This window comes from Ostrea edulis, chromosome 5 (genome assembly GCF_947568905.1).
Source record: "Ostrea edulis chromosome 5, xbOstEdul1.1, whole genome shotgun sequence".
NCBI classification, from domain to species: Eukaryota; Metazoa; Mollusca; class Bivalvia; order Ostreida; family Ostreidae; genus Ostrea; species Ostrea edulis.
Genome location: NC_079168.1, coordinates 31,794,528 through 31,815,983, shown reverse-complemented (window position 1 = coordinate 31,815,983; position 21,456 = coordinate 31,794,528). Strand labels below are relative to the sequence as shown.

The window sequence follows — 21,456 nt, the reverse complement described above, 5'->3', positions numbered from 1 at the left end:
TTCTCATGTATGCCGTGTAGCTTATGACTAATTATATCGGATTTTCAGAGAGTATCTAAGGATTTCCTTTCCTTTCTAAAACATCCTTTTACAAAGCAGTCTTTCTAAAGTGGTTTTGTAAAAAAAGAAATATCTCTTTTTCAAGAGCAAACTAAGAAAATGAATAGTATAGCGATATTAGTTTCTTAGGATCTTTTTTGAAAGATTAGAAACTTGTTGATGTTGGCAGAATTTTTCATGGATCGGCTATTGATGTTTGCCTTTTTGTTCACATACTCAGTCCGTGGGCTAACTAAACTGCCATTTGGTTTATTGGTATAATCTATGAGAATGGCAAAGCAAAAATATGGATTATCACGTGATGTTCAAATCAATACATGAACCCCAGCAAGCCCACCTGAACGTCGTTGAATCATTCAAATTCGTGGAGACCAATTAAATTCTGGATTGTTGTGATAATTATCCATGAAATTCCACAATTTCACTGCAAGGCTAGAAAAGAATCACCACTATCGCCATCCATACTCATCAGGGGATGCTTTCTCCTCCTAGTCCCCTGATCCCACTTATAGTATGTCCGATGTCGTGTTTGAACTACTCTTGATTTTGTGTTCTTTATAGGATTAATGAGATTGGTCACTGTTCATTTTCTTCACCTTTTTCACTTTGTAATTATGTGGCAGCGAAAATAGTCATATAATGCAAACTATATAATTACTTTTTACATTGTGCAAATTTATTCTGGAATCGAACAGATTTTGATAAGATATTTCGTTTTTAATTTCTGTTCAATGGATATTCATTCATGCCATAATTTTCAATGTGTTTGAATTTTTTCTTCAAAGTTTGGGAAATACACCATAGAGAATATTTTTTCACCAGAGGATGCGTTACACAAATTTTTTATCTTTTACAAGATTTTGTACAACTTTTAATAATAAAGTGAAGAGATTTGAGTTTTCTTTGTATAATTAAAAATTAGATATTTGATTGACAGAATCAATAGTTACCTCAATCAGAGCACGGGGCTCCTCGCTTATTTCTTTAACCTTCGGATTATGTCGTGAATTAATACAATAAACACTAAATTTCACAGGGATATAATAATAAAAAAAACAACAACCCAGGAACGAAAGAGTTGAACAAACTCAAACGCAACTCCATTGTGCTTTACGTGACGTCTCTGGTGAACATAATTCAAACAAACCAAGCAAGCACATTCACTGTACGAAATATTGGCATTGACTGCAAACCAACAGCTCTCGGTTTATTTCAACACTGTTCGTAATATTAGTATTGACTGCAAACCATCACATCTCAATTTACTTTAACACTGTTACTACGTTTTCCACTCATGCATGCATGTTTTCATTGGTGTCCTTGCCACTTTGCAAAGATCGCGCATTTTTCGTCATTTCCATTATCTATATAATGTGATTTAATTTTTACATGGTGAAGTTACTATAAAATTTTCCAAACGTTAACATAGACATAGATTAAGCTTGCTGGTGTGACAAACACAATATCTATAGCATGATTAATTATGGAGTTCTGTCGTGCGAAACTTTGGGTATTTTTTTTTATTTAAACAAAATACGAAACTCGGTTCATCAAGGAAAACCAACACAACATCGTTCTTCTGCGTAAAGGAAAGGTTTCGATTTACTAATTTTTTCTCTAATCTCGAGTTACTTTGAACCCAAGGTGTGACTGTATCAGATAACTTACGTGTGTTATCTGACGTCAGAATATATATTCTATCGTTATTACCTGGTAATATTCATCAGAAGCGAGGGGAAATAAAAGAAAGTGAAGACTGTATACGTACACTTCTAGCAAAGGAGGATCTAACTATGGAGGACAAAAAGTAAGATGGTATCCGAAAGTATCTGCTATTCTTAGGACTTTTCCAGACAGAGTACTTTTTAGTTTTCTTCTCATTATAGGGTCTTTGTTTTTCAATGAAAAAGATATGCATGATATTCAATTCATTTTTTTTTTTTTTTTTTTTTTTGTCTTTCGTTTCAAATTACTTTATAATAGTTCGGTTTTTTTTCTTCACTACAATCCAATTTCTTAACGATTTTGTGAACGAACTTCCTCAGGAACGACTCCAAACATTCAGGTCCTACAACTCGTAAATTAAACTTGATATTTTTTTTTTCAATGTTGTGACTTCGGTCTTCGAAATTTTCGTATGGTACGCGCGTATTTCTCACAGGGCATTAAATATTGAAAAGCCACCTCCCCGGGATGTTTGACCGTGTCAATCCCATATAAAGCGGGATTGATCGCAGATTGTCAGTAAAGTTAAAAATTGTCATAGGCTACATGCATGTGTGACACGAAGAGACCAAACGTATTCACCTCGGGGCAGTGTTGGGTCTCAGTGGTGAATTTAAGGGGGGGGGGGCACAGCCGGTGCCCCCCCCCCCCCCTTAAAATTTTCACATTGAAGGTAAATCGTACTAAACGATAAAAAAGCAATAATTTCTTCCACTCCCGGTGAAATAAATGGCAAAATCTTTTGATTCCTTGAATTACTTTATTGGGAGAACTTAATTTTTTATTTAAAAACACCTTAAAATTTGCGTCATTTTATTAATTTCACCTTATTAGAAATTATAGAAAATAGTACAAATGACTAAATAGGAGACATATTTCAAAGTCCTATAAAATCCAGGAGCTTCCGGGAGATTCGCCCCCTGGACCACCCCATTCCCGACCCCAGGGCTTCGCCCTGGACCCACTGGGGGCCTCAAGGCGGCCCCCAGACAGTGGCGTAGCTTCCATTGAGGCAACCGAGGCAGCTGCCTCGGTAAAAAAACAAACAAACACCTTTTACGTTGTTAAAATGTCGATAGCTTCTGGGGGACTGCGCCCCCCAGACCTCCTGCCTCGGTAATATTCGAACCCAAGCTACGCCTATGCCAGACCCCCTACCTCATAAAGTGGCGCCCCCCGTAACCACAATTCCTGTATCCGCTCCTGGGTCTGGACGCGGTCAACATTCGGACTTTTAAACTATTGGTATGTTGATCTGTCGTTGGATAGGTATCGAGGACTAAAGTTCGTAAAGATCATTCTGGGTTTGGGGTGGGTTTTACTTGGCCAGATTTTGAATTCAAAAATAGTTGTGTGAAATACCTTGGAAAGGACTAGACAAGTATGATATGAAAATGCGAATTCAAGGATGAGATTAAAGGTGGGAGGGAGCATGGTCAATATCCGAGTTTAGAAAGTTATAACATGTAAGGTTAATTTGTCTAAATTATCATGAGTTAGAAACTTATTTTCTTCACGAGTTGTACCTTTGTCTAGTATACACCATTTTTGCTGTCAATGAGAGTTGAAGGTTTTGATAAGCAAACCTGCATGACAAAATATATGTTTTTTAAGAAAGATTTAACCGGAAATGCATCAATGCAATCGCCTTAGTTTCTGTTTCATATATTTCGTTAACAACGGTTGAATTTTCTTGAATATTGATAGAAGATATGAATGCTTGCGGTCATGAGTAACAGACGGTATCTGTAATTTTTTCTTCTCTTGTGAAAACGTGACATTAATTGCAGATAGATTGACGAAATACTCGGTATGTCTAGCTTCAACGTTCTAGCCAAGGGCAAAAAAAATCATATTGAGTAATAATATGGCAATAGAAAGTTTATACTAAGATTGTGCGACCCCGGAAGTGCTAATAAGTAGCTTTCAGAAGGATCCTAATATTAATCTGAAGTTCATTTCTGGGTTGGTTTTTTTCTCTTCATATTGTATTATCAAAGAGGGAAAAAAATCTGATTGATATTTATGTATTTACTTGTATGTCAACGATATCCTGTGTAGGTTTTCCTTATGTTTGTAGAGAAACTTCTCCTGATATGCTTCTTCAACCATGGCATGAAATGGACGATTATGAATGGAACGAGACGGTGATATATCGGATTTTCAGAGAGTATCTAAGGATTTCCTTTCCTTTCTAAAACATCCTTTTACAAAGCAGTCTTTCTAAAGTGGTTTTGTAAAAAAAGAAATATCTCTTTTTCAAGAGCAAACTAAGAAAATGAATAGTATAGCGATATTAGTTTCTTAGGATCTTTTTTGAAAGATTAGAAACTTGTTGATGTTGGCAGAATTTTTCATGGATCGGCTATTGATGTTTGCCTTTTTGTTCACATACTCAGTCCGTGGGCTAACTAAACTGCCATTTGGTTTATTGGTATAATCTATGAGAATGGCAAAGCAAAAATATGGATTATCACGTGATGTTCAAATCAATACATGAACCCCAGCAAGCCCACCTGAACGTCGTTGAATCATTCAAATTCGTGGAGACCAATTAAATTCTGGATTGTTGTGATAATTATCCATGAAATTCCACAATTTCACTGCAAGGCTAGAAAAGAATCACCACTATCGCCATCCATACTCATCAGGGGATGCTTTCTCCTCCTAGTCCCCTGATCCCACTTATAGTATGTCCGATGTCGTGTTTGAACTACTCTTGATTTTGTGTTCTTTATAGGATTAATGAGATTGGTCACTGTTCATTTTCTTCACCTTTTTCACTTTGTAATTATGTGGCAGCGAAAATAGTCATATAATGCAAACTATATAATTACTTTTTACATTGTGCAAATTTATTCTGGAATCGAACAGATTTTGATAAGATATTTCGTTTTTAATTTCTGTTCAATGGATATTCATTCATGCCATAATTTTCAATGTGTTTGAATTTTTTCTTCAAAGTTTGGGAAATACACCATAGAGAATATTTTTTCACCAGAGGATGCGTTACACAAATTTTTTATCTTTTACAAGATTTTGTACAACTTTTAATAATAAAGTGAAGAGATTTGAGTTTTCTTTGTATAATTAAAAATTAGATATTTGATTGACAGAATCAATAGTTACCTCAATCAGAGCACGGGGCTCCTCGCTTATTTCTTTAACCTTCGGATTATGTCGTGAATTAATACAATAAACACTAAATTTCACAGGGATATAATAATAAAAAAAACAACAACCCAGGAACGAAAGAGTTGAACAAACTCAAACGCAACTCCATTGTGCTTTACGTGACGTCTCTGGTGAACATAATTCAAACAAACCAAGCAAGCACATTCACTGTACGAAATATTGGCATTGACTGCAAACCAACAGCTCTCGGTTTATTTCAACACTGTTCGTAATATTAGTATTGACTGCAAACCATCACATCTCAATTTACTTTAACACTGTTACTACGTTTTCCACTCATGCATGCATGTTTTCATTGGTGTCCTTGCCACTTTGCAAAGATCGCGCATTTTTCGTCATTTCCATTATCTATATAATGTGATTTAATTTTTACATGGTGAAGTTACTATAAAATTTTCCAAACGTTAACATAGACATAGATTAAGCTTGCTGGTGTGACAAACACAATATCTATAGCATGATTAATTATGGAGTTCTGTCGTGCGAAACTTTGGGTATTTTTTTTTATTTAAACAAAATACGAAACTCGGTTCATCAAGGAAAACCAACACAACATCGTTCTTCTGCGTAAAGGAAAGGTTTCGATTTACTAATTTTTTCTCTAATCTCGAGTTACTTTGAACCCAAGGTGTGACTGTATCAGATAACTTACGTGTGTTATCTGACGTCAGAATATATATTCTATCGTTATTACCTGGTAATATTCATCAGAAGCGAGGGGAAATAAAAGAAAGTGAAGACTGTATACGTACACTTCTAGCAAAGGAGGATCTAACTATGGAGGACAAAAAGTAAGATGGTATCCGAAAGTATCTGCTATTCTTAGGACTTTTCCAGACAGAGTACTTTTTAGTTTTCTTCTCATTATAGGGTCTTTGTTTTTCAATGAAAAAGATATGCATGATATTCAATTCATTTTTTTTTTTTTTTTTTTTTTTGTCTTTCGTTTCAAATTACTTTATAATAGTTCGGTTTTTTTTCTTCACTACAATCCAATTTCTTAACGATTTTGTGAACGAACTTCCTCAGGAACGACTCCAAACATTCAGGTCCTACAACTCGTAAATTAAACTTGATATTTTTTTTTTCAATGTTGTGACTTCGGTCTTCGAAATTTTCGTATGGTACGCGCGTATTTCTCACAGGGCATTAAATATTGAAAAGCCACCTCCCCGGGATGTTTGACCGTGTCAATCCCATATAAAGCGGGATTGATCGCAGATTGTCAGTAAAGTTAAAAATTGTCATAGGCTACATGCATGTGTGACACGAAGAGACCAAACGTATTCACCTCGGGGCAGTGTTGGGTCTCAGTGGTGAATTTAAGGGGGGGGGCACAGCCGGTGCCCCCCCCCCCCTTAAAATTTTCACATTGAAGGTAAATCGTACTAAACGATAAAAAAGCAATAATTTCTTCCACTCCCGGTGAAATAAATGGCAAAATCTTTTGATTCCTTGAATTACTTTATTGGGAGAACTTAATTTTTTATTTAAAAACACCTTAAAATTTGCGTCATTTTATTAATTTCACCTTATTAGAAATTATAGAAAATAGTACAAATGACTAAATAGGAGACATATTTCAAAGTCCTATAAAATCCAGGAGCTTCCGGGAGATTCGCCCCCTGGACCACCCCATTCCCGACCCCAGGGCTTCGCCCTGGACCCACTGGGGGCCTCAAGGCGGCCCCCAGACAGTGGCGTAGCTTCCATTGAGGCAACCGAGGCAGCTGCCTCGGTAAAAAAACAAACAAACACCTTTTACGTTGTTAAAATGTCGATAGCTTCTGGGGGACTGCGCCCCCCAGACCTCCTGCCTCGGTAATATTCGAACCCAAGCTACGCCTATGCCAGACCCCCTACCTCATAAAGTGGCGCCCCCCGTAACCACAATTCCTGTATCCGCTCCTGGGTCTGGACGCGGTCAACATTCGGACTTTTAAACTATTGGTATGTTGATCTGTCGTTGGATAGGTATCGAGGACTAAAGTTCGTAAAGATCATTCTGGGTTTGGGGTGGGTTTTACTTGGCCAGATTTTGAATTCAAAAATAGTTGTGTGAAATACCTTGGAAAGGACTAGACAAGTATGATATGAAAATGCGAATTCAAGGATGAGATTAAAGGTGGGAGGGAGCATGGTCAATATCCGAGTTTAGAAAGTTATAACATGTAAGGTTAATTTGTCTAAATTATCATGAGTTAGAAACTTATTTTCTTCACGAGTTGTACCTTTGTCTAGTATACACCATTTTTGCTGTCAATGAGAGTTGAAGGTTTTGATAAGCAAACCTGCATGACAAAATATATGTTTTTTAAGAAAGATTTAACCGGAAATGCATCAATGCAATCGCCTTAGTTTCTGTTTCATATATTTCGTTAACAACGGTTGAATTTTCTTGAATATTGATAGAAGATATGAATGCTTGCGGTCATGAGTAACAGACGGTATCTGTAATTTTTTCTTCTCTTGTGAAAACGTGACATTAATTGCAGATAGATTGACGAAATACTCGGTATGTCTAGCTTCAACGTTCTAGCCAAGGGCAAAAAAAATCATATTGAGTAATAATATGGCAATAGAAAGTTTATACTAAGATTGTGCGACCCCGGAAGTGCTAATAAGTAGCTTTCAGAAGGATCCTAATATTAATCTGAAGTTCATTTCTGGGTTGGTTTTTTTCTCTTCATATTGTATTATCAAAGAGGGAAAAAAATCTGATTGATATTTATGTATTTACTTGTATGTCAACGATATCCTGTGTAGGTTTTCCTTATGTTTGTAGAGAAACTTCTCCTGATATGCTTCTTCAACCATGGCATGAAATGGACGATTATGAATGGAACGAGACGGTGATTATTTGCATGTATCATTCATCATACACTCTAGTTAAGCTTCGACTGCGTCCCGTGTCCCTGCTCAAAGGCCGTAAGCGCCGAGCATAGGATTTTATTGTACAGGTCTCCAACGTCAATGGTGACGTCTCCTTATGAGTGAACAATTCTCGGGAGGGACGTTAAACAATATAAAATCAATCCATCAACTATGTCTATATTGGTTTGTAGTGGCATTTTTATCGCAGTACGAAGCCCAGGACGAAAACACAGTTATCACGAAAAGTCTCCTGCAAGAAAAAAAAAATATCCATAACATAAACTGAACACGATATAGACGTCTTGTGTCAGTTAACTATGGAATATCTAAATATTATTTAACTTAATATTTTCTCACCTTAAGTCGAAGTTTGGGGAGTCCAATTATCCGTCATCAAATATGATAAAACTACTGTGTAGCCGGTGTTTTTGGGGTGAGACAAAAATTTGGCGGATATGTTTCTACAAGGTGTATCATCAATTTGAGTGGATAAAATTTTGGTGAACTCAACTTTTTATTTATACACTGTACATGCATATGTATTCTGATTTAAATTTAGCGATTTTTATTTTGGCGAATCTTTGCAAATATTCACAAAAATCGGTCAAAAGTATTTGCCAGGCAAAACACCATCTACACGGTATACAAAATGCCTGGATTAGATATTATGTTACCCCTTAGCGACCCATCCATTTGACCTACTTATCGAAAGGTAAGACAAACTTTTTATTGGAAATGAAAGTTAAAAACAATACACAACTACCTATTCACTTTTATAAAAGCCTAATGACATGAAAAGGAAGTTTTGAACACACAAGCTGTACTTTAAATGACATGAAATAAGTTTCCTGAAGGTATATGTATTGTGCTGATTGTTTTGTATCTAATTTAAATATAGATACATATATCAATACTACGGAATATTATACATAGAATAAAATAAAAATATTAAATGTGCGCACAAAAACAAACTATTGTAGAAATATGAATAAAGATAATTTTAAAGCACGACCCTTGTTTTGACACCTTCATTCTGAAACAAGCCAAGTGGAGACCACGTGACTATCTTATTAGCACACCACGTGGTTTTTTCTTTTGTGAATATCTAACTACGTCTGCCTCAAGAGTTAAATTCGTCAAATCGACCTATTCCTTTCATCTGGGATGAAATCAGAAGAGGATGCATACTCCTCTTAGGCACCTGATCTCACCTCTGGTATATCAACGTTTTCCCTACTCCCAATCTTGTATTCTTTTTAGGATTTATGTGAGATTGATCATTGTTCATTATCTTCACTGTTCATTATGTAGATTACGTTACATACATGATACAAAATTGTATATAACAAAACATCGCTATCAATACATCAACAGTTTGGGAACAAAATAATCCTGATTAGCAGTACGTACGTACGCATACTCAAAATATTGTTTCTTTTTCCTTTCTTTGTTTGTTTGTTTTTGTTGTTGTTGTTGTTGTTGTTTTTTTTTTTTTTTTTTTTTTTTTTACCATCTTCAGGCCCGTAGGCAGGATTTTTCAAGGGGGGGGGGTACATAGACTCGCAACGCGAGTCTATCACCTCGCACCGCGAGGTGCCACTACGGCAGGGGGTCTGGGGGCCGCTCAAGGCCCCCAGAAGCTCTGGGGTATTTGGTGCAAAATCCTGCAATCTAGCAATTTCCTGGCACTTAATTTGAATTTTGGAATCATGCCTTTTTTACTATGAATTTTCATGATTTTCATAAAAAATCCCGACTTTAATAGTCACAATTCAAACAAAATGCCGACTTTAATAGTGCTTAGTAGTTTTCAAGGGGGGGGGTCGTACGAACCCCACGAACCCCCCCCCCCCCCCCCCCCCCCCCCCCCCCCCCGTGGCTACGGGTGTGATCTTCAAATTTAAATTTCCTGTTGTAGTCACTGGAACGATTGCAGACAGAAATTGAAGAATACACGCCCTTGGCAGAACTCGAGGGTAGTCCGGAGAAAATTCCATTCGTCAATGTATTGCTGATGGGGCGCATCTCCTCCGGAAAATCCAGCTTCTTCAATACCGTTGAATCTGTGATCAAAGGGAGACTATCGATTAGATCACGTGCCGGTTGTGCTACATCCAGTTTAACAAAATCAGTTTGTATTCGAATAGTCAAAATTATTCAAATGAAAAATATCGCATTTTTGTCGTACATGTATATGAATTCAATTTTCATTACACCGGAATTCGTTTAAATATAATTATTGTGCATATTTTAGGTTTTGATACTTAATATTTTAAATCGTTCTCGCTTTTGATCCTTATATATATAGGTGATATTGCACTATGCAACACCTGTAGCGGGTCTGTAGGGTGAGTTAAGGTGATTGCAACCCATCCCCCTTTGAACATTTTTTTTTCCGAAAAAATTGTCAGTTTATGTCATGTTGGGCTCCTCCATAACCACTTTTTGGGGTGGAAAAGTTACTAAAACTTCAATTAACCCTCCCTTGCAAGTTTTATAGATCTGCGCTTGATCACTTTGATAAATGTGATACATGAAAAAAAAATTCAGTGAAGGAAATGAATAGCAGTAAGGTGAATGATATTCCTCGTTTATACGTAACTATTGACAGGAAAATTCCTTTCGATATGTCTGATAGTTATAAAATGATCTCTATTTTCGATGGAACTCGCACAAAAAGCGACTTTCATTTCTTGAAAGTAAGAGAAGAAATCTTCATCATCTTTCAGCTCGACGTTTACAAAGTGAAGGGAAGAAGAACATTCCGACATCTGCGATTTAGAATGATAGATTGCCGCGGTTTAGAAGAGGACCAGAGCATTAACTCACGTGATGTGGAGGCCATTCTGGACGGTCACGTAATGGACGGATACGTGGTTTGTAACATTATTGATATAAGTATTGGATGAAGGAACTGAGTGCATTATGTGGATACCTATTATAAAAGTTACACTTGAATAAGCAATCAGTCTTCTGAATGAAAACTAAAAATATATTGAAAATATCATTATACAAAAAATATTTACATCTGTATATTACTAGTATATGACAAGTCTAATAATAAATGTTTGAAAAAGCACCAAAGAATTTTGTAAATACGACACAGATTTGGATATTCCTAGTGACTGACGTGACGCCTTATTTTTCACACTAGTCCTATGCACACCGTTCGTCTCTGTCTTTACCTCAGTAATTAAGTTTTTATGATTTTTCCGCAGTTTAATCAAGGTACACCTATCAATAAAGACAATTCCAAGTTCAGGAAAGACCCCAGTATTGGTGACCGCGTACACTGTGTGCTATTCGTGGTGGACGGGTCCAACCCACCCGAGATAACCATGTCTCAGAATGTCGAAAAACAAGTGAAAGAACTCCAGGAACTAATGAATGGAAGAAGTAAGTTACAGTCAGTGGCAGATTTAAGGCTGCGCCCCCCTCCCCTAAAATTTTCAAATTTAAGGTAAATCGTGGTATCTTGTTTTGAAAAATGTACTAAACGATAAAAGAAGCAATAATTTCTTCCACTCCCGGAGAAATAAATGACAAAATCTTTTGCTTTCTTGCATTACTTTATCGGAAGAACTTAATTTGTTCCAAAAACCTTAAAAAATTGCGTCATTTGATCAATTTCACCTTCTTAAAAATGATAGACAATAGTACAAATGACCAAATAGGAGACATATCTCAAGCCCTATAAAATCTGTAAAATCCCGGAGCTTCCGGGGGCTTCCCCCTTCCTCCCAGGGCTTCGCCCTGGACTCACTGCCTCATAAAGTGGCGTCCCCCGTAACCGCAATTCCTGGATCCGCTCCTGACAGCCACGTCCACAGTTGCTAAACCACAGGCACTTGTTTCATACATGGACCCCCTCCTTAATAATACTTACTAAGGAGGGGGGCATAATCATGTTATTCGCTCCGTAGGGCAAATCAGTTTGACATGCTTGGTTTATACGTGTTAACTATTGATATTTTATAATCATGCTATTCATTCCGTTTATAATTTAAGCAAAAATCATTCATTCACATTTACGGAATAAATGCTATAATCTCTGAATTACATGTAAGTACGTAGAATACATGCTGATTCGTTCCGCGGAGCGAATAACATGATTATGCCAGGAGGGGGCCCATGTATGAAACAAGTGCCTGTGTGCTAAATCTCTTTAATCGGCGAAGAACTCGTGCATACCGTGCCAAGCGTGCACGTTAGAATAATGATGGCTGTTTTATAATGCTCATGAAAACTAAAGGTGAAGTTGAATATACAATAAATTGGGAAAAATCAATATATCTGTTTGATATGATGCTGTTTACATTTAACAACACAAATGAAATGTTTCTGTAAGGGAATATGGAGTCCTGCGTGTAAAATTGTACCGCTTCCGTTACTCTCTTGTTAATGAAAGCTTTATTCTTATGATTTTATGGTGTGTTTTTTTGGTTTGTTTGCTTTTTGTTGTTTTTTTCAATTTTTTTTTTTTTTTTTTTTAGAAATTCCTCAGTTGATCCTCCTCACCAAACTCGACACGATGGTCACTGTAAAGGAAGACTTATCTAAAGTTTTTCACAGTAGAAGTGTTTTGGAGATGCGGGACAAGGTCGCCATGTCGTTTGGTTTGCCATCTTACACTGTACTTCCCATGCAAAATCTCGCCAATTCTCGGACTGTATCCACAGAGATTAAGATGTTAACGTTATACAACATACGTCAGATCCTCCGAGCTGCAGACGACTATCTAGAAAATTTCGAAGACGAAATATTGGCGGATACATACATGGGAGCTCAGGTTAAAACCCACTGAAGTTAACTCCTGGTGTCAAATTACCCGAAGAACTGTGCAGTATTTACAGAAACAAATACTAATCTATTTAGGTTGTTCAACTGTGCTTCTGTTGATTAATGTTGATGATATTAATTACGTGTATAATGTGAAAGTTGTGTAATATCAATCAGCGGTATACAAACATTATAGATATACACATGTACACGTGCCTTCTGCTTTACATCGTTCTTGCAGAGTTTGATAGATATGTAATAGACAAGTAATATACTTTAGCCTTTTGAATGTTTTGAAGAGTGCTAACGATTGGATGAATAAACATGCCTTCATATGATGTTCTTCGATATGATTTGAACATAAATTAAGTGACAGAGTCAAACAATTGAACACATTAATTATACTTTACATTTTATATTTCGCTTCTTCCCTTTCTCTCTATATCTCTCATACAAATCTTGGACCCTTCCGTTCACAATCGAAAAGAATATACGAACTACTACGTCTTCAAATATCATACATACAAAATGAGATTCAGAGCATCCTTGAAAACCCGGCATTCTAAGCATTTCTAAAGATAAATTCATTTTGTGATTGTACTCATACTCTTCAGCCTTATATGGACAGTTTCTAAATATCGCTAATATGAAAGGCGAAGCTAACGAACAGTGATCAATCTCATAACACTATAATATAGCAAAACATACTATAGGAATTCTATAGGAACTCTCCAATAAACATTTACGTCATGTGAGCCACTCTTTAAACGGAAAAGTTAATGACTGTGTTTTAGGATGTTCATACCTAGGCCTTTGTTCATACCTAGACATCGTCATCTTCCCATATTTTGTGTAGCAATATTCCATTATCATCTGAATATGGAAGACGTTTTCAACGTATGATCAGTTATTAAGTTGAGACAGGCTACTGACAAAGTATTTTTTATTATAATTATTTTTGTAAGGTTACACAACATTTATTCACATAATGACAGTCAGGGTTTTAACATGCTACTGACAAAGTTGATGTGATATGGCTTTCAACAGTCTCGTTTAAAGTCAAGCATTTCGCAAATTTTATGGTTGCTAGAATGATCTAGTTTCCCAAGATAACAATGGGTCAAATGTTTTATGACGTGTTTCACACCGATTGTTAGGTCATTCTTGGGACACTCATTTTGACTACAGATTACTCCGTTTACCTGATCAAGACATATGTCTTATGGCTGGTGTGACCGGTCGACAGGGAATGCTTACTCCTCCTAGGTACCTGATTCCACATCTGGCATGCCCAGGTGTCCGTGTTGCCCAACTCTTTATTTTGTATTCCTCGTGGAAGTTATGAGATTGATCACTGTTCGTTTTCGTTCAACATTTGTTCCCTTCATTAAATAGGGAGGTAGACAGGGAACAGAAAAGGTAAAGGTAGGAAGTTAAATAAAAACTTTTTGGCGAGATTAGATACTTAAAATTGATTGTTAGGGGGTTGCTTGACTTTTGTTGTTAATTTTCTTCTCGAGCTTCTATATCCATCTACTTAAGTACATGTAGCTAGTTCGTAAAATCATATAGAAAGAACGGAGTCATCAATACAGGAACTTTATTACAAAACAAAATATAGAAGCGTAGTTACAGAGCTTCCTTTATCTTCATTGACGAGATCATCCGTTACAGTGATAGACTTAGCAATCCGGACATTCCCAGCGGATTCTGACGTAACACACTCCATACCCATTTCGGTGAGTTCCCTTTATCATGTTGTTGAATGCCATGTACAAAGTGTTGGCGCTATCGTTGGGGTCCTGTCCATTGAGAGCAAAGCCGCATTCATGGCATTCTTTCATCTCAAATCCCTGGTCATTCTTGATCCTGACGTAATTGTTGCCCGCAAACATCGTGACTCGTTTAACGCCTGGTGCCAGAAGAGTGTTTGACCATTGAGTTCTCTGACTTTTGCAAAAATCGGATTTGTATCCCAAGATCCTCGGGTAGTATCCCATTATTTCAGCATCATGTTTCGTATGTCCAGAATCGCCACCTAATTGATAGAATTATGACGATTAAACCGAATATAAAAGTTTAAATTCTGTACCAAAAAAGAGCAGCATTAACTGATATACACATGTATCTATGAACATCTCCTTACCCCAACCATCATTGCTTGGACTATCTCCGACGTTGAACATGTAACCTTTACGTTGTTTACCCAAAAACATGTCAATTCTCAACAGGCGCTGCCCACACATCGGGAATGAAACACACTGACAATGTGTCCAATCAGACAGGCAATTGGAAAACCTTTGAAAGTTAACCCTGAGATCAGCCATTACTCCGCACTTTACTTTTGCTGACGTTGGTGATTTAAATTTGAGTTGAGATACACCCTGCACACTCCCTCTGGAAATCCTCTTCGTGAGATCGATTAACATGTTATTTCGTCTTGGGCAGCATGGCTTTTTCCCCATTAAAATTGGCGGCAGTTGAGGTTTTAACTTCCGCTCTTCTGGAACTAAAACACAATTTTACTGATGCATTTTCAGAGAGATTCGAATAATATATTTAATAGTATGAAGTTCTTACTTTTATTTTCCTTTCCTAATCCTTGGTCGAGACAATTCAGCACAAAAGCGATAACCACCGTGGAAATGAATATCTTCATAATTTGCAAATCTGATATAGATTGGACAATGTGTATCATTGCAACAATAAAAACTCAAAATATAAATGATGTATTCAATATAAAATAAATCAATCTATCAAGCGTTAGGAAGATCATTATTGTGAATGAATAGGAAACAAGAAAAGGAACATTTTGAACATATTTGAACACATTGTAACATTATCTGCAGTGTTACGTAACACCTACCTTGATAGTCTGCGTATTTCACTCCGCAATATTCCTAGTCATTGAGACCCTTGTTTATATAGTTTATTAGGTATGATTTGTTTTGCTGGAAAACATATTTACCATCCGGCGTAGACCAATAGAATCTTTCTATTTCTTTCCTTGATCATATCCAACTGATAGAATCTTTCTAAAAAAAATTCACACCTGACTAATAGAATTTTCTATTTCTTTCCTTGAATCATATCCGCGATCCACGTCTTCGTTGATGTAGCAAATGAAATTTTTTCTGCTTACTTTTATCAGTCATAATGTTTTCATCATAAACAATATTTGTAGGAGAAAAAGCACTTGACCGATAGGTTACTCGCATGGTATTACGAAGTAGAGGGTAGATTTAAAATTTCGATATATTCTAATGCCCACAGGCGTTCACATTTACTGTGTTTGCATTTATATATATTTTGTATTGCTTATAGGAGTTATGAGATTGATCACTGTTCGTTATCTTCGCCTTTCATCTATGCAATGTGTTGTTCTTTCACTGAAATAATTAACGGAATATATGTATTTGGAGAATCTGATGACAAAAGACATTGACGATATCGTCAATGAGAAACTCCAGCATCTTTTTGGTATGAACTTCAGAGTAAAAAATAATTTTTGAATGATTAAACACGAGATATGAATATTTCCTTTCTCTATTTTAGTTGACGAAGCAACTGTCTATGATGTTAAAAAGTCTTGTCGTTAATGTATCGTGAGATATGGTCGCGCAAAGTGTTAACAATTTACACGCTTTGCTATTTTTGATTGAGAAAAATATTGCGATTTCAAATTCGTTCAAAATATAGAATTCCCATTTGATTTACACCACGTCTGGCATATTTTCCCCTTCACAGCTGTTAATATTTTCGTGGGGTGCAAAGATGGAGGCTTGGTAGAATATTGATTGGATTCAGCAATATTAATATTACAATGTTCTTAAGGGTTTTGTGAAGGTTAGGAATCCAGTGTAGGTACGGTAATTCACTCATTCATCCCATTCACTGTGATATTAACTGTGTTTAAAACTAAAGCATCGTTTTGAAGAATTTTACCTTTTGAGAGGGCAGTTAGAGTATAGTAGGATTACTAAAAAAAATTCGTTTATAATACAGTTGTAGTGATCAGCCTTACAAACAAAGACAATCATGCTGTTACAAGCTTTGTCACCTGGGACCAAAATACCTTCCTCATGTGACCTATCTACATGGAATTCTGGTTTACTAAACACAGAAGGATAGATGATACGCACTTTTTTTATGTGTCTAACACATGATTGTGATATTCTTTATAATATTCAGCCCATCGTTTGACGTAATCTTCGACACAATTTATTATACATATAAAGTTCTTATAAAGTTTTGTCACGGCTTGAAAGACCGAGGTCCTTTGAACTAGAGACCTTTTGAAATAAGTGCTTTGAGGTCCTCATTTTCAACTATAGGAAAACTCGAGATAAACTGCCACCTTTTGTTCTTTGAATTTATGGCGTTGGGGAGAAATAGTTACTTTTCTTGTATATGTAAGAGTTATCTTTCCTTTATGTACATACGTAATGTAAAAGTATTTCCAAATTTCTCTAACATTATTAAAATAGTTTGATCAATAATAAGGCTTCATTTCAAAACAAGACACAAACAAGACACATATACACAGTATGTTTCAAGTTATCTAAGTACACCTTGTCCAGTGTCGGTATTTAGCGTATTGCGAGGCTGTTTCCTGGTAGCTGATCCGTCATTAACTGGACGAAGATCAACGAGTGTTTCAAAGCCAAATATTTTGCAGCCAAAATATCACTCATTTTCTTCCTTTTTATGAACTTTTCCCATAAAACAGTAGAATAATTGGAAATTTCCTGTTGTGTACATTTCGGATGGTTTCCGTGGTATGTGAAAGTTTGCTTATTTTCTTAAAAATTCAACAGAAACCTCTTTCGTGGCGAAGTCATAGCTAAACTGAAATATTTTCCAATAAGGTGAAAACAAGAACACTACAGTTCATATTAAGTAAGTATCTTGTTTATTTAATACTGGGTACCTCCTGTCCAGATGTACGCCGCAGATCGATAACGACCAATTTCTGCATCACTGATCACATGCAGCCATGGGGTTTATCGAGATAATTAACACTTTGATATAGACTTTCGTAATAAAAAGACCGTTGCAAATGGCGATAGCGAATTTGGCGTTTTAACGAAAATTTTAAGTAATAGGAAAATCGTTCTTAGAAAAATGCGGTGTTATAACGAAATAGGCGATGAATTGAGTGGCGATAGTTCGAGAATTAACTGTATATCAACATCACCAATAATGATATGTCCAACTGGACTATAGTTGAATGAAGACGATGAAGAACATATGGGTGCATTATGCACAAGTTAGTGTAGATCTAGGCCTGAGACAATGGGTGTTATTCGTACACTCGAGGAGATAAAACGTTAACGTTGTGTATGTGAACACCTCCGTTTTGGTAAATGCTTCTTTCAAGCAATCACAGCAAGTTTTGACCACAAAGTCATCGCACTTCCGCGTCCTCAAGACCAGTTGTGGATTGTCACTGATAGCGTTTTAAGGAGGGGTGATCTTGTTGCTACTTTTGATATCAGCAGAGACATAACGATACCGTTAGCCTAATTCTTCAGAACAAAGCTTGGAAGGAATAAACACGTGTGGTTGTCGTGTAATATTAATGCCCCCTCTATCGCGACTGCCATAAAACATTTTAACCCCTACATTGTTCAGTCCACTTCAACTGTCTATGTGTTAGTAGACAGCAAACTGTGTGTACATTTGAGAATCAACGAAGAGGCAGGTTTTCTGGCAGTCCACGTGTGTCAACAATTATCGATAAATACGGACAGAAACTTATGGCCGAACGTCGACACAGAATATATTTTAATTTCATCGCATGCGACCAACATTCCACATGCTCTAGGGTTAGCCGCCTTAAAATATTGGAATGATATACTTCCAATAATTTGTAGGAAACAATGTTATGCATATCGATGACCCCTGAGTCGAGGCCTCTGCTGGTGGACTGATAGTCCCCGAGGGTCTCTACAGCCCAGTAGCTAAGTACTTCGTTACTAGCTTGAAAATACGGATGTATATTTAATTGCTGTGATAAAATATAGAAATTCATTTCAAAATTAAGGATTATCTCCCTCCTGCATAGCTCTTATCCTTGGACGAATTTGGCTCCACTTTTTTGGCACTCTGTTTTCCCCTAATATAGCTCTAACAAGTATATTATTTCGGATTTCAAAAATTTCGGTTGAGCATCATTGAAGAGACATTATTTGTCGAAATGCGCATCTGGTGCATCAAAATTGGTACCGTATAAGTTTTACATTTTAATGAAATGGTTCATAGATAAAAGCTAGGCAAGGTTATGAGAACCAAAGTTGTGCAGAGTCATGCAACACTTGTTTTAGGATTTTAGAAGAAACTTTTATTCTATTGTGAAGGCAAAATTCGGACAAGACATTGAAACCTTTAAAAACATTACATCTTATGTTTTAAGAATTGACAGGCTCAGGTAACCCCATTGACAATGATAATTATGAATTAAGCTATTTTTAATAGTCTGACAATATAACCAGTCTTACGTAGAAGTCTGTTTCTTGTGTTCACTTGATGGACCGTGTCAGATAAGTAGTCTTGTACTGCAGGTTTTATATTCACTCACTCTATAGTACTGAGCCATATCAACATGTCTTCCTCTGATGGGGAGATCATTTTCATTGCACAATCAAAATTTAAGGATTTTGATGAAAGTACCGCGAACACTATCATAATGAGTGTTATAGATAAGATAAGTTTATTCCAATTTTGGGCCCAGAGGGCATAACAGTAGGACAGTTTATAAAGAAGGAAATTCAAAAAAGAAAGAAAGTTTACAACATTAACTACAGGTTACATAGACTGCAAACTGCATGTGGATGCAGCATGTTGGGGAAACAAGTACATACATATATGAATTGCTAATCATGTGTATACACAAAGTGAATAGACAGTATCAGTATTATACCAACATATGAATAATAAACTATAATGATTTTTGCAGTTTTAAAGCATCACTTCTTTTTCTGAGAGTTTGCACTAAATATTCACTCAATTTGACAATTACTGGTTTGTCTTCATTAATATTAATCATCAACCAAGTAAATTTGTCCTTATTTGTTAGATAGATAAAAATTTTGTTGAGCTTGTATATACCATTAAAAACATATTTCTCTCTTCAACATAGAATGGACAATCAGTAAGGAAATGAAATTCATCTTCTGCACAATTAAGGTTACATAATTCGCAAATTCTTTTGTTTCTTTTTAAAGAAATCTTCTGGCCAGAATTGGTTTTTGTAAATTCATATCTTCCTCTTTCAATTCGAAGGTCATGTGCACTAATTCGAAATCTACATAGAGTTTTTCTTAATTCTAGGGATTCTGAAAATATATAACTTTCCATAGTAAAGTTTTCTTTATACGAAAAATATGTTGTGAGTTTTCCTGATTTCTGACCCTCTTCACATCGTTTTGACCAGTAAAGTAAAAATTGTTTCCGTACCTGATTCTTCATTTGTTTTTTGAAAAATGAGAATTTGAGAATTTTACAATTGGGTACCAAAATGCCCATTTTTTCCTTAAAATAAATTCAGGGTATGGAGGATGAGAAAGTTCGTAGTCAGATTTTGATATGAAAAGCATTGAGTTTTCGAATATTTGGATGAGGAAATAATTAACGCCAGCCAAAAGACCCCAATACGACCATCGCGTGAAATGAAATAAAATTATTTATGAAAGCGAAAATAATAATTCAGAATTAGGATATGCTAATAAAGAAAATATAAAAAAAAGTTATGAAGAAGTTTCGGAATGTACCTCTGGATTCAGCGAAATTCAAATACAGCATTGAAATCTGTCTTCTTTTTTTTCAAATTTGTCTTTCAAATTTAGTTTTGATGCGATATGATAATGGCTAATGGAATTTAAAAAATTGGGAATCTTAAAGTTGGAGGAGATTATTCTACGAAGGGGATATATCGTATTAAGTGTTTCAGTGATTTTTCTTATATCTGAATTGATTCTTACTTTTATGGAATTTAGAATCAAATTTGTATCTCTTTAACAAATGTATTGTTTTTCTCTTAGTTTTAGCCTACCTATAAATGTCTAATAAGTTATTGGGTTTACCTGGCATTATCCAATAAGTTGACAATTACTGTCGATCATTTTTAAGAACGGACAGTACCTGTCCTTTATAAAAAAAATTAGTGGACAGCAATTGTCAACTTATTGGACACCTGCAGGTAATTTTGTCACTACAACTGAACTTCCGTCTACATACAAGCCAAAAAAGACACAGGATTGCGTAACAAAAATGTTTTAAAAGTAAGATATAAGCCCCAAAACTGTCCTTTTGTGAGAAAAAGAACTGATCTCGTCCCTACCGACTTCGATGAGTTCTTTCTCTCACGTAATGGACAGTTTTTGGCTTATAGCCTTTACTTAAAACATCATGGAAACGCTATGTAGACGACTGCTTTATCGTAGGGGACATAAGTCGGTTAGGCTGTCAGACTCTCGACCGAAAGGTCATGGGTTCGAGTCCTGGCCGCGGCAGGGCCGACGTTGTGTCCTTGGGAAAGGCACTTTACATATATTTCCTCACTCCACCCAAGTGTAAAAGGGGTACCTGGCTATAGACAGTGAAAGATATTGTTAGAATGTTAGTGCTCTAGCGCTTGTAATGGCAGTTTGCACTGTATGCTTCCTAGGAGGCTGAGAAAGTTCTCGATTGATATAAGGTCTGCCGGGGTAATAATGCATTGTAAAGTGCTTTGAGCAGCATACGCTGAAAAAAGCGCTATATAAAACCAATTATTATTATTATTAAAGGTGAAGGACAATTAATAAAAAAATTCAGTATTCT

At 36.1% G+C, this 21,456-nt stretch overlaps 2 protein-coding genes across 4 annotated transcripts; one reads left to right on the top strand and one right to left on the bottom strand.

Moving 5' to 3' along the window:
• The first annotated feature begins 1,759 nt into the window (after window positions 1–1,759).
• On the top strand, window positions 1,760–12,969 carry LOC130046328 (interferon-induced protein 44-like). Of its 3 annotated transcripts, XM_056165790.1 has the most exons (7): window positions 1,760–1,867; window positions 3,866–3,955; window positions 7,766–7,832; window positions 9,773–9,985; window positions 10,584–10,730; window positions 11,073–11,250; window positions 12,348–12,969. In XM_056165790.1, exons 1-7 carry the CDS (start codon window positions 1,854–1,856, stop codon window positions 12,656–12,658), a joined length of 1,020 nt encoding a protein of 339 aa, XP_056021765.1. In that variant the 5' UTR covers window positions 1,760–1,853; the 3' UTR covers window positions 12,659–12,969. The 3 variants fall into 3 exon arrangements, with proteins under 3 accessions (XP_056021765.1, XP_056021766.1, XP_048733021.2); XM_056165791.1 differs by lacking the exon at window positions 9,773–9,985; XM_048877064.2 differs by lacking the exons at window positions 1,760–1,867; window positions 3,866–3,955 and adding an exon at window positions 5,626–5,771.
• A 1,249-nt stretch (window positions 12,970–14,218) lies between these two features.
• LOC130054845 (uncharacterized) lies at window positions 14,219–15,528 on the bottom strand. Its single transcript, XM_056165789.1, has 4 exons — window positions 15,500–15,528; window positions 15,214–15,303; window positions 14,780–15,142; window positions 14,219–14,671 (listed from the first exon to the last, which is right to left on the bottom strand). Exons 2-4 carry the CDS (start codon window positions 15,290–15,292, stop codon window positions 14,316–14,318), a joined length of 798 nt encoding a protein of 265 aa, XP_056021764.1. The 5' UTR covers window positions 15,293–15,303; window positions 15,500–15,528; the 3' UTR covers window positions 14,219–14,315.
• Window positions 15,529–21,456: the final 5,928 nt, after the last annotated feature.